The sequence below is a fragment of the Bos indicus x Bos taurus genome, chromosome 7, assembly GCF_003369695.1.
Source record: "Bos indicus x Bos taurus breed Angus x Brahman F1 hybrid chromosome 7, Bos_hybrid_MaternalHap_v2.0, whole genome shotgun sequence".
Classification (NCBI taxonomy): Eukaryota; Metazoa; Chordata; class Mammalia; order Artiodactyla; family Bovidae; genus Bos; species Bos indicus x Bos taurus.
In genome coordinates this window covers 87845370-87859700 of record NC_040082.1, presented here as the reverse complement: position 1 = coordinate 87859700, position 14331 = coordinate 87845370, and the positions used below count along the sequence as shown (strand labels likewise).

The 14331-nt window shown below is 34.5% G+C and overlaps 1 protein-coding gene and 1 pseudogene across 2 annotated transcripts in view; one reads left to right on the top strand and one right to left on the bottom strand.

The window, feature by feature from the left end:
• FNIP1 (folliculin interacting protein 1) overlaps window positions 1–14331 on the top strand; it is a 121364-nt gene that overhangs the window by 79860 nt on the left and 27173 nt on the right. For both annotated transcript variants that reach the window (XM_027547064.1, XM_027547065.1), the window contains one exon: window positions 384–469. In XM_027547064.1, coding sequence (XP_027402865.1) covers window positions 384–469 — 86 coding nt within the window. The remainder of the gene's footprint in view (window positions 1–383; window positions 470–14331) is intronic.
• On the bottom strand, window positions 6410–6510 carry LOC113896701 (annotated as a pseudogene).

The following is a 14331-nucleotide window of genomic DNA, read 5'->3' as shown; positions in this document are numbered from 1 at the left end:
GTTTAAAAAAAGGATTTACTTAACAAAACCACTGTTTATGGAATATTAGCGAAACTCAGGAGTTGTTACTGAGTTAGCATTTTATGATCTGTTTGGGAGAGAAGTTTTATGTAACTCAGAAACTGTCAATGTCAGTTTCTTTGTGTTTTGATATTCTCTTTCAATTAAGAGGCCTAACATCAGAAAAATTTGAATTTTATTATACTCATTAATGACCAAAAGTGCAAAAACAAGCCACTAGAAATATGTGTGCCTTCTTTATGCATATCTAGTTAAGAATGGTAGGTAAAATGTTAAATAAATATGTGATTTTGTCTTTTACTTTTTTTCCCCATATTTTGCCCATGGTCAGTATAAGAATTAACTATTTGATTGCTTTCAAGGCTATGAAAATGAGCCGGAGATCAGCTGATGCCAGTCAGAGGAGTTTGGCATATAATCGAATAGTTGATGCACTAAATGAATTCAGGTACATTTTTCTCCAGCCTTTCATAATATAGAATTGTTTCATGGTGTACACTGGAAAATTTACTTATTTTCTTTACTTACTCTGATAAAATATAATTCTTTAACCTTCTCTGTCCCATAGTCAAATGAGGGTGTAATTCAGTAGGCTATTGACTCCTTTATTATTAAATATCAAAAGTGCTTGGAATTCAAGCACACTTGAGAGGAGTCAGTAGTATGGTTGCTAGCATTGGACCACTAAACAAGCAGATATAACCAGAAGAGACCCTTGTTTTAGCAGAAATGTGCTTTGTCTTTGGGTTCCTAGATGTAGGGACTGGTTAAGTGACGGTAATCACACATTCTTAGATACATGGAATACAAAAATATACATGGATATAAGGAGTATGAACTTTGATGTTCCATATAACTTTGTTGCTTAATCCTTTCTCTAGCAGTATCTTCTGGCACAACAAAGCTTGGTCCCTGAAGCTCAAGCAAGTGCTGTAACTGCACTGTAGTTAAGGCAAGGAAACATATTGCAGATGACCTTATGTCAGGAATCACATTAAGTGACTGATGTGTTTCTGTCTCAAAGAGATTCACTTCAGTTTTACTTTGTCCTCTTATATTCTCGGTCTTTCCTCCTTTACACTAGAGAAATAGTATAACACGTAGGACAAGAACTCAAGACTTTAGTATCTGACAGACAGACCTGTGGCTCTGCCTTTAATTATCCCTGATGACCTTGGGCGGATTTTTTAGCCTTTTTTTGACCCTTAGTTTTCTAACATAAAATCTATGAATTCAATTTAGTAATGATTGAATAGATTGTTGTAAAGATAGAATAAAATAATGTATGTAAAGTACTTAGCAGAATGCCCAACATTGATGTTACCACTATTATATATGCCAAATATAACCTATATCAGTGATTTTCAAAAGTCATTCATAGTTGATGTTCATAGTATTGCCAGATCTAAATTGACCCTGTTTTGCTACCTAAATAAATGTATTTAAAAATGAAACTTTATGCATTATTACCCTATATGGGCAATCAGCATCCTTTGCTATGATAAGTAAGCTATAAAATGAATGCATAATAATTAAAATTTAAAACACGTATCTGTGTACCACCTAAAGTTTATTATCTCCACTAGTCTATGTACCTCACTTTTGTTCATTGGCTTGTCTTGTATGGCACCTTATTGGGTCAAGGATCTTCTGGATTGTTTGTTTAAATATGAGTTACTGCATTTTGAAGTAAAAGGCTGTTTTAGCCTGTGATACTGCAAGATTGCTACTGTGAAACTGTAGACATGTCATGTGTGTGTGTGTGTGTGTGTGTATGTATATATATATTTATATTTATATATTTTAGTGGAAATGGCTAGGAAGTCATATATTTAATAAATTTGACAATAAGAGAACTCGTTTGTTTTCGACTTTGATCCTCTTATATTTTTAATTTTTCTCTCTTTGTGTTAAACCACAGTGAAAGTAAATGTGGTGTCCTCTTTTAAACCTGTCTCAAAGGAGAGATCTCATTGCTTCAGCCATATTCTAGAATCTTTGAATTTATGATGAAATAAAACATAAGATCAATAAGTTTTCAGCCATGTTATGCTCAAGAAGTATTATGATTTCACATTTACAATTTAGGTCTTTGATCCATTTTTATTTATTTATCTTTTGTGAAAGCTATAAGGCCTTTGTCTAGGTGCATATTTTTGCGTATGAATGTCCACTTGTTCCAGCATCATTTGTTGAAAAGACTGTCTTTGCTTTGTATTGCTTTTATTCCTTTATCAGGTATCAGTTGATTTATCAGGTATCAGGTATATTTCAGGGGCTCTATTTTTGAGCTTTCTCTTTTGTTTTATTGATCTATTTGTCTTTTCTTTCAGCAGTACCACGCTGTCCTGATTAATGCAACTTTATAATAATTCTTTAAATCAGATTATATGAGTCCTCACGTTTGTTCTTTTCCTTCAGTGTTGTGTTGACTATTCTGGATCATTTGCCTCTCCAAACTTTATCAAATCTCCAACACATCATTTTGTTGATATTTACAAAATAACTTACTGGGATTTTGATTGAGATTGCATTGAAACTGTAGATTGGGAAAAGTTGACATCTTATCGGTAATAGTACTTCCTGTCCATTAACATGAAATAGTTTGCTCTTTATTTGTATGTTCTTTGATTTCTTTAATCAGAGTTTTATGATTTTCCTCCTGTAAATCTTATACATTTAAAAACTTATACATAAATATCTCAGGGCAGTTTTTTTGGTTGTTAATATTAATGATACCTTGTTTATAATTTCAAATTTCAACTGTTCATTGATGATACATAAGAAATCAATTGACTTTTATATATTAACTTTATATTATGCAGCCTTGTTATAACTGCTTATTAATTCTAGGAGATTTTTGTCATTTCTTTTAAATTTTCTGCTCATCTGTGAATAGAGACAGATTTATGTCTTCTGTCCCAATCTGTTTACCTCTTATTTCTTTTTCTTGCCTTACTGGATTAACAAGGGCTTCCAGTATGATGTAGAAAAGCAATGATGAGAAGGTTCATTCTTACCTTATACCAGATCTGAATGAAAAAGCTTCAACTTTTTCACCATTAAATATGAAGTTAAGTTTCTTACACTGTCTATCAAACTGAAGAAATTCCCTCTTTATTCCTGGCTTGCTGAGATATTATTGATTATTGATTCAATTGTAAAAATAGGTATAGGACTCTTCAGGTTATCTATTTCTTCTTGTGTGAGTTTTGGTAGCTTGTATCTTTCAAGGAGTTGGTCTGGTTCATCTAAATCATCAAATTTGCAAGCATAGAGTTGTTCATATCATTTCTTAATTATACTTTTGATGTCCATAGGTTAATAGTGATGGACCCTCTTTTATTTCTAATATTAGTAATTTGTGTCATTTCTCTCTTTTACTTGGTTATCTTGGATAGAAATTTATAAAGTTTCAAAGCACCTTTGATCATTTCAGAGAACCAGGTTTTGTTTTGTTGATTTTTAATCTATTGATTTTTGTCTTTAATTTGAATAATTTTTAATCTGATTTTTGTTTATTTTTTCCTGTTTGCTTTAGTTTTGTGTTTTTCATCTTTCTCTAGTTGCCTGAAGTTAAACCTTAGATTATTGCTTTCAAATTATCTTTTTCTCTAATATATGCATTCAGTGCTATAAATTTTCCTCTAAACACTGTTTTTGCTGGATTCCACAGGTTTTGTTATATTGAATGAAAGTTTAATTCAGAAATCTTAAAAATTTCTCTTGAGATTTCTTCTTTGACCGTTATGTTAAAAAATAAATTTTTAAAATCTTTTTTAAGTATTTGGAGATTTTCCACGTATCTTTCTTTTTTAAAAAATTTTTTATTTTATAATGGAGTAAAGTTGTTAATTTCAGGTGAACAGAAAAATGATTCAGTTATATATATACATGTTCTATATATATTATATATATATATATACATGTTATATATACATTCTTTTTTATGTTCTTTGCCCATTTAGGTTTTTATAGAGTATTGAGCAGTGTTCCCTGTGCTATGCAGTAGCATATAAGTTCATTCTCTTAAGTCTGTGAGTCTGTTTCTGTTTTATAAATGAGTTCATTTGTATCATTTTTTTTTAAGATTCTACAAATAAGTGATATGATATATGATATTTGTCTTTCTCAGTCTCACTTACTTCACTTAGTATGTTAATCTCCAGGTCCATTCATACTATTGCAAATGGCACTATTTCATTCATTTTAATGGCTGAGTAATATTCCGTTGTCTGTATTTACTTCATTGTCTTAATCCGTTCCTCTATCGATGGACATTTAGGTTGCTTCCATATCTTGGCTATTGTAAATAGCGTTGCTGTGAATATTGGGGTCCATGTATCCTTTTGAACCATGTTTTCCTCCAGATATATGCCCAGGAATGAAATTGCTGGATCATATAGTAGCTCTGTATTTAGTTTCTTAATGAACCTCTGTACTGTTCTCCATAGTGGTTCCACCAATTTACATTTGCACCAAAAGTGTAGGAGGGATCCCTTTCCTACTCACTATCTCCAGCATTTATTGTTTGTAGACTATTCTGGTTGGTTTGAGATGATACCTGATTGTAGTTTTCATTTGCATTTCTCTATAATTAGCAGTGTTGAGCATCTTTTCTTACAATTCTTGGCCATCTGTATGACTTCTTTGGAGAAATGGCTATTTTAGGTCTTCTGCCTATTTTTTGATTGGATTGTTTGTTTGTTTTACATAGGGCTTCCCTGATAGTTCGGTTGGTAAAGAATCCACGTGCAAAGCAGGAGACCCAGTTCAGTTCCTGGGTTGGAAAGAATCCGCTGGAGAAGGGATAGGCTACCCACTCCAGTATTCTTGGGCTTCCCTTGTGGCTCAGCATGTAAAGAATCCACCTGCAATGTGGGAGACCTGGGTTTGATCCCTGGGTTGGGAAGATCCCCTGGAGAAGGGATAGGCTACCCACTCCAGTATTCTGGCCTGGAGAATTCCATGGACTGTGTAGTCCACGGTGTTGCAAGAGTTGGACACAACTGAGCCACTCGTACTTTGACTTTCACTTTGTATTTTGACATAGAGCTACGTGAGCTGTTTGTAAATATTGAAGATTAATCCCAGGTGGGTCACACTGTTGTAGATATTCTCTCCCATCCTGTGGATTATCTTTTCATTTTGTTTATGGTTTCTTTTGCTGTGCGAAAGCTTTTGAATTTGATTAGATCCTGTTTGTTTATTTTTGCTTTTATTTCTCTTACTCTAGAAGACAGATTGTAAAAGGTATTGCTGAGATGTATGTCAAAGAGTGTTATGCCTTCATTTTCCTCTAATAGTTTCATGGCTTCCGCTGTGCCTTAGTGGTAAAGAATCCACCTGCCAAGCAGGAGTCATGGGTTCGATCCTTGGGTTGGGAAGATCCCCTGGAGAAGGAAATGGCAACTGACTCCAGTATACTTGCCTGGGAAATCCCATGGACAGAGGAGCCTGGTGGGCTGCAGTCCATGGGGTTGCCAAGAGTCAGACATGACTTGGTGACAAGCATGTGCACACATCATGAGATCATTATCACAGCAAGTTTAGTGAACATTATCATCTGCTATAGATACAAAATTAAAGAACTTTCTAAAAAATATTTTTCTTGTGATGAGAACTCAGGATTTACTCATAACAGCTTTCGTATATGACATACAGCAGTGGTAATCATATTAATCTTGTACATTTATATCCTTAGTTCTTATTTATCTTATAAATGGAAGTTTGTAGTACCTTTTGACTGCCTTCATTCCAGTCCCTCTCCTTCCTTACAACTTACATATGTCAGTGCTCTCTTAAGTACATACATGTTAAGGTTTGTTATCTTCAGTTATTGCCAAGATGGATGTCAAGGACTTTACCCCTTTTGTTTTCTTTTAGGGGCTTTATGATTTCAGGTCTTGAGTTTAAGTCTTTAGTCCATTTTGAATTGATTTTTGTTAGTGGTATAAGATAAAGGTCTGGTCATTCTTTTACATGTGGTTGTCCAGTTTTCAGAGAACCATTCATTGAAGAGCCTATCCTATCTCCATGTTATGTTTTTGGCTCCTCTGTCATAAATTAATTGACCATATATATGCAAGGCTATATTTCTGGGCTGTCTGTTCCACTGATTTATTTATGTTTTTATTCCACTAGTATACTGTTTGAGTATTATAGCTTTGTAACATGGTTTTAAACCAGGGAGCATGTTGCTTTCACTTCTGTTCTTCTTTCTCAAGATTGCTTTGACTATTCAGGGTTTTATGTGGTTCCATACAAGTTTTAGGATTGTCTCTTCTATTTTTGTGAAAAAATGTGATTGGAATTTTGTTAGGGGTTGCATTAAATGTGTAGATTGCTTTGGATAGTATCAACATGATTTTTTATTGTATGTTTTTTTAAAAATGTGGAATGTTTCATGAATTTGTATGTCATCTTGGGCAGGTAGCCTTGCTAATCTTCTCTGTATTGTTTCAGTTTTTATGTGCTGTCAAATGAGCATGAATATGGTTTAATTCAATGTTTCATTGACTTTGGACTGGGTTTGTTATATGTTTTGAACAATTCTTTTTGCTTATCGCCAAAAAGAATCCTGCCCCCCCCCCCTTTTTTTTGACATTCACATTTTGTGATATTACCCAGCATTGAATCATTGCCCTTGTATTTTGAGCTGTATCTTACATTACTGGATTAGTTTCTTTTCTTTAGTCACAAGCTTTGTGGCAAAAGGCCAAGAGTCTGTTTTTGAGCTCTGAGGAAGCACTGTCATCATAGATCCAGCTGAGGTTACCAGAATAGTAAATATTGTCATGAGACTCATTCCTGGTAGAAAACTGTTTTTGCTCTTAGGTTAAACTCAGCATTTTGATTAATGAATTTTTGAGTTAAATACCTACAAGATAATTGCTGTGATGTAAAGTAGTATGAATTGCCTCCCCTTAAAATTTTAACATTGCCTGGAATTTACAGCATGTATGAGTTATAAAATCATTGTAGGAAATTCCCTAGCCATTCCAGTGGGTTAGGTCTCTATACTCTCACTGCTAAGGGCTTGGGTTTGATCCCTCATGAGGGAACACAGATTCCACATGCTGCACAGTGCAGGCAACAAAACAAAACAAAAAAGCAGAAAACCATTGTAAATGTATGTCCTGATTGTGTATTTTCCTTTTTGTATTAATCTGATAATTTTACTTCAGTCTGTGCAAATCTGAATGACTGCATGATATCAGTTAAACATTCTTACAATATTTAAAAAATACTTGATGAAACACAGTTTTTTTAAGCAATCTATCTGTAGACGTGCTTTTAATATGTACAGTTGATCCTCATTATTTACAGATTCTGTATTTGTGAATTAGTCTGCTTGCTGTAATTTATTTATAAACCTAAAATATACTCATAGTGATTATATGATCGTTTGTGGACATGTGCAGAGCAGTGAAAATTTTGAGTGCTGTAACACACACATTTCCAGATGACGTCAAATAAGACAGTATTCTCCCTTTTGTGTATTTTAATTGGAGTGTAATTGATTTACAGTGTTGTGTTGATGTGTACTGTACAACAAAGTGAATAAAATATAAGTATACATACGTCTCCTCCCTCCTAAGTCTCTCCACCCACCCATCCCACTCCTCTAGGTCATTATAGAACCCTGAGCTGAGTTCTCTACAGCAGCTTCTCACTAGCTGTCTGTTTACACGTGGTAGTGTATATATATCTGTGCTACTCTCTCAGTTCATCCCACCCTCTCCTTCGCTGGCCTGTGTCCCCAGGTCTGTTTTCTATGTCTGTGTCTGTTCCTGCCCTGCATATAGGTTCATCAGTACCATTTTTTTTTTGTATTCCATATATATGCATTAATATATGATATTTGTTTTTCTCTTTCTGACTTGCTTCACTCTGTTTAACAGACTCTAGGTTCATTCACATCACAAAAATGACCCAACTTTGGTCCTGTTTATGGCTGTGTAATATTCCATTATATATATATATATATATATATATATATATATATATACACACACACACACACACACACACACATATATATACCTATATATATATGTATATGTGTGTATATATATATATACACACATACGTGTATATATACATATACATATATATTACATATATATAATGTGTATATATACATGCACATATATATATGTATACACACACACACACACACACACACATACCACAGCAGATAAAGAAGTTGTGGTGTGTGTGTGTGTGTGTATATATATACACATATATATATGTATATGTATGTGGTATATATATACATGTATATGTATATATACCTGTATATGTATATATATATGTGGTATGTATATATATACATACCACAACTTCTTTATCTGCTTCTCTGTCAGTGGACTTCTATATTGCTTCTGTGTCCTCGCTGTTGTAAATAGTGCTGCAGTGAACATTGGGGTCCGTGTATCTTTTTGAATTATGGTTTTCCTATGGTATATTCCCATTAGTAGGTTTGCTGAGTCATGTGGTAGTTTTATTACTAGCTCCTTAAGGAACCTCCATCCTGTTCTCTGTAGTGGTGGTGTCAATTATATTTCCACCAACAGTGCAGGAAGGTCCCCTTTTCTCCATATCATCTCCAACATTTGTTGTTTGTAGATTTTTTGATGATGGCCATTCTAACTGATGTGAGGTAATAATACCTCATTGTAGTTTTGATTTGCATTTCTCTAATAATGAGTGATGTTGAGCACCTTTTCGTGGGTTTTTGGTTGGTTGTATATCTTCTTCTTTGATCTGTATAGTGCTGCTTTTTTCAAAGCGTTTTGCACCTTTTTTTTTTTTTTTTTTTTTTAGTGATTTTGCAATTAAAATTGGCCCCAAAGACAGTTTTCCAAAAATGATGTGCAGCTGGCCAAGAAACACATGAAAAGATGCTTAATATCACTAATTATTAGAGAAATGCAAATTGAAATGACAATGAGTTACTACCTCACACTGGTCAGAATGGCCATCATTTAAGAGGCTTTTAATAAACACTGGAGAAGGTGTGGAGAAAAGGGAACCCTCCTACACTGTTGGTGGAAATTTATATTGGTGCAGTTGCTATGGAGAACAGTATGGAGGTTCCTTAAAAAGCTGAAAATAGAGTTGCCATATGATCCAGCAATCCCACTTGTGGGCATATATTGAGAGAAAATTCTAATTTTAAAAGATACATGCACCCCAGTGTTCAGAGCATCACTATATACAGTAGCCAAGGGATAGAAACATCTAAATGTCCATAGATAGATGAATGGATAAAGAAGATGTGGTATATATACACAGTAATATTGCTTGTAAAGGAAAAAAAGAATGAAGTAATGCCATTTGCAGCAACATGAATGAACCTAGAGATTATCATACAAAGTGAAGTAAGTCAGAGAAAGGTAAATATCATGTGATATCACTTATATCTGGAATCTAAAATATGTCACAAATGAACTTGTTTACAAAAGAGAAACACATTCATGGACAGAAAACAAATTTACAGTTAACAAAGAGAAAAGATAGAGGGGAAGGATAAAATTGGGAGTTTCGGATTAGTAGATATACACTACTATATGAAAAATGATACATAAACAGCACAGTCCTACTGTTATAGCACATGAAAGTATATTCAGTATTATGTGATAAACCAGAGTGGAAAAGAATGTGTATATATACATATGTAGATATACACACACGTGTATATATATACACACACACACACACACACACACACATATATATATATATATATATATATATATAGGTATATCTATATGGATATATCTAGGAATCATTTTACTGTGTACCAGAAACTAATATAACTTTGTAAATCAGCTATACTTCACTTTAAAAAGGTATGGTCCAAATAACCTAACTCTACACCTAAAGCAACTAGAAAAGGAAGAAATGAAGAACCCCAGGGTTAGTAGAAGAAAAGAAATCTTAAAAATTAGGGCAGAAATAAATGCAAAAGAAACAAAAGAGACCATAGCAAAAATCAAGAAAGCCAAAAGCTGGTTCTCTGAGAAGATAAATAAAAGTGACAAACCATTTGCCAGACTCATCAAGAAACAAAGGGAGAAGAATCAAATCAACAAAGTTAGAAATGAAAATGGAGAAATCACAACATATAACACAGAAATATAAAGGATCATAAGAGACTACTATCAGCAACTATATGCCAATAAAATGGACAACTTGGAAGAAATGAACAAATTCCTAGAAAAATACAACTTTCTAAAACTGAACCAGGAAGAAAAGGAAATCTTAACAGACCCATCACAAGCACGGAAATCAAAACTGTAATCAGAAATCTCCAGCAAACAAAAGCCCAGGACCAGACGGCTTCACAGCTGAATTCTGCCAGAAATTAGAGAAGAGCTAACACGTGTCCTACTTGAACTCTTCCAGAAAATTGCAGAGGAAGGTAAACTTCCAAACTCATTCTATGAGGCCACCATCACCCTAATATCAAAACCAGACAAAGATGCCACAAAAATAAGAAAACTACAGGCCAATATCACTGATGAACATAGAAGCAAAAATCGTTAACAAAATTCTAACAAACAGAATCCAACCACACATTAAAAAGATCATACATCATGACCCAAGTGGGCTTTATCTCAGGGATGCAAGGATTCTTTAATATCCGCAAATCAATCTACGTAATACACCACATTAACAAATTGAAAGATAAAAACCATATGATTATCTCAATAGATGCAGAGAAAGCCTTTGACAAAATTCAACATCTATTTATGATAAAAATCCTCCAGAAAGCAGGAGTAGAAGGAACATACCTCAACATCATAAAAGCTATATATGACAAACCCACAGCAAATGTTATCCTCAGTGGCGAAAACTTGAAAGTATTTCCCCTAAAGTCAGGAACAAGACAAGGGTGCCCACTCTCACCACTACTATTCAACATAGTTTTGGAAGTTTTGGCTGAGCAATCAGAGCAGAAAAAGAAATAAAAAAGGAATTCAGATTGGAAAAGAGGAAATAAAACTCTTCACTTTTTGCAGATGACAGGATCCTCTACATAGAAAACCCTAAAGACTCTGCTAGAAAATTACTAGAGCTAATCAGTGAATATAGTAAAGTTGCAGGATATAAAATTAACACACAGAAATCCCTTGCATTCCAATACACGAACAATGAGAAAACAGAGAAATTAAGGAAACAATTCCATTCACCATTGCAACTAAAAGAGTAAAATACTTAGTAATAAATCTACCTAAAGAAACAAAAGACCTATATATAGAAAACTATAAAACACTGATGAAAGAAATCAAAGATGACACAGATAGATAGAGAAATATACCATGTTCATGGATCATAAGAATCAATATAGTGAAAATGAGTATACTACCCAAAGCAATCTATAGATTCAATGCAATCCCTATCAAGCTACCAATGGTATTTTTCAGAGAACTAGAACAATAATTTCACAATTTGTATGGAAATACAAAAAACCTTGAATAGCCAAAGCAGTCTTGAGAATGAAGAATGGAACTGGAGGAATCAACCTGCCTGACTTCAGTCTCTACTACAAAGCCACAGTCATCAAGACAGTATGGTACTGGCACAAAGACAGAAATATAGATCAATGGAACAAAACAGAAAGCCCAAAGATAAATCCACACACCTATGGACACCTTATCTTTGACAAAGGAGGCAAGAATATACAATGGAGAAAAGACAATCTCTTTAACAAGTGGTGCTGGGAAAACTGGTCAACCACTTGTAAAAGAATGAAACTAGAACACTTTCTAACACGATACACAAAAGTAAACTCAAAATGGATTAAAGATCTAAACGTAAGACCAGAAACTATAAAATTCCTAGAGGAAAACATAGGCAAAACACTCTCTTGACATACATCACAGCAGGATCCTCTATGACCCAACTCTCAGAGTATTGGAAATAAAAAATAAACAAATGGGACCTAATTAAAAGCTTTTGCACAACGAATAAAACTATAAGAAAACTGAAAAGACAGCCTTCAGAATGGGAGAAAATAATAGCAAATGAAGCAACTGACAAAGAATTAATCTCAAAATTATATAAGCAATTCCTGCAGCTCAATTCCAGAAAAATAAAAGACCCAATCGAAAAGTAGGCCAAAGAACTAAACAGACATTTCTCCAAAGAAGACATACAGATGGCTAACAAACACATGAAAAGATGCTCAACATCACTTATCATCAGAGAAATGCAAATCAAAACCACAATGAGGAACCATCTCACGCCAGTCAGAATGGCTGCTATCCAAAAGTCTACAAGTAATACATGCTGGAGAAGGTGTGGAGAAAAGGGAACCCTCATACACTGTTGGTGGGAGTGCAAACTGGTACAGTTGCTATGGAGAACAATGTGTAGATTCCTTAAAAAACTGGAAATCGAACTGCCATATGACCCAGAAATCCCACTGCTGGACATACACACCAAGGAAACCAGAATTGAAAGACACACGTGTACCCAAATGTTCATCACAGCACTGTTTATAATAGCCAGGACATGGAAGCAACCTAGATGTCCATCAGCAGATGAATGGATAAGAAAGCTGTGGTACATATATACAATGGAATATTACGCAGCCATTAAAAAGAATGCTTTTGAATCAGTTCTAATGAGGTGGATGAAACTGGAGCGTATTATACAGAGTGAAGTAAGCCAGAAAGAAAAACACCAATAGAGTATAATAACGCATATATATGGAATTTAGAAAGATGGTAACAATAACCCTGTATGGGAGACAGTAAAAGAGACACAGGTGTATAGAACAGTCTTTTGGACTCTGTGGGAGAGGGCAAGGGTGGGATGATTTGGGAGAATGTCATTGAAACATGTATATTATCATATGTGAAATGAATTGCCAGTCCAGGTTCAATGCATGAGACAGGGTGCTTGGGGCTGGTGCACTGGGATGACCCAGAGGGATGGTATGGGGAAGGATGTGGGAGGGGGGTTCAGGATGGGGAACACATGTACATCCATGGCGGATTCATGTTGATGTATGGCAGAACCACTACAATATTGTAAAGTAATTAGCCTCCAATTAAATAAATTTATATTAAAAAAATACTATCCACAAGCACAGTGCTGAAATGCTAGCTAATGTTAATAAGTGCAAGAAGGTTATGATGTGCTTTACAGAGAAAATATGTGTCAGATAAGCTTTTTCAAGGTATGCATCATAGTGCTGTTGGCTGTGAATTCATTATTAATGAATTAACAGAATATTAAATAAAGTGTCTTTAAACAAAAACTCACATCAAACAGGATTATATACTGATAGACTGACAAAAGTGTTGTGACCAGTGGATCACAGGAACCTGACCCTGTATTTTCCTCATGAACAGTGATTCATTGTTCACTAATTCAATGTTTCTGTTGACTTCATAAATCATTGCTGTAAATAATGAGAAGCATTTTAAAGTATGTGTTTATTTGAAATGAGATGATTAATGAATTTTGGGTAGTTGAGAAGGAAGAGGAAGGAAATGATTCACATGTGTATGGAAGCTAAAGAATTGAGAACTGTGTTTAGTTAGCATTGCTGCCTGGCAGAGGTGAAGTCCTTGGATTTTTTTTTTTTTTCAATTTTAATTGGAATATAGTTGCTTTACAGTGTTGTGTTATTTTCTGCTGTACAGCAAAATGAATCAGCCATATGTATACATTGAAGTCCTTGGATTTTTACTTAGATTTTATATATATCAATGAGAACTAAATCATGTCATAGTTCCCTTCTAAGTAAAATGAATTTTTCATCTCTAGGGACAGATGAAGAAAAATAAAGGGTCAGATGACTGAAAATACTTGCCTTTCTTACTATTCATCAGTAGGGAATAATCATTAAAGGGGCTAGAGAGCAAGTACTATTACTTCTAGGTTGTTAATGATAACACAGAATTTTGTGTAGTGAGAGCTGTATCATGTAATTTTTTTGCCTTCTTTTCACTTGATACACTTCAAGTCATGGTGCATATTTTTATATATCAAAACTCTAAAGGGAGTGTCCTCAGAGACTCGCTATGCTAATGTTAACAGTATGACTCTGGCATAGACTTGTGTTCAGTTCAGTTCAGTTCAGTTCAGTCGCTCAGTCGTGTCCGACTCTTTGCGACCCCATGAATCGCAGCACGCCAGGCCTCCCTGTCCATCACCAACTCCTGGAGTTCACTCAGACTCACGTCCATCGAGTCAGTGATGCCGTCCAGCCATCTCATCCTCTGTCGTCCCCTTCTCCTCTTGCCCCCAATCCCTCCCAGCATCAGAGTCTTTTCCAATGAGTCAACT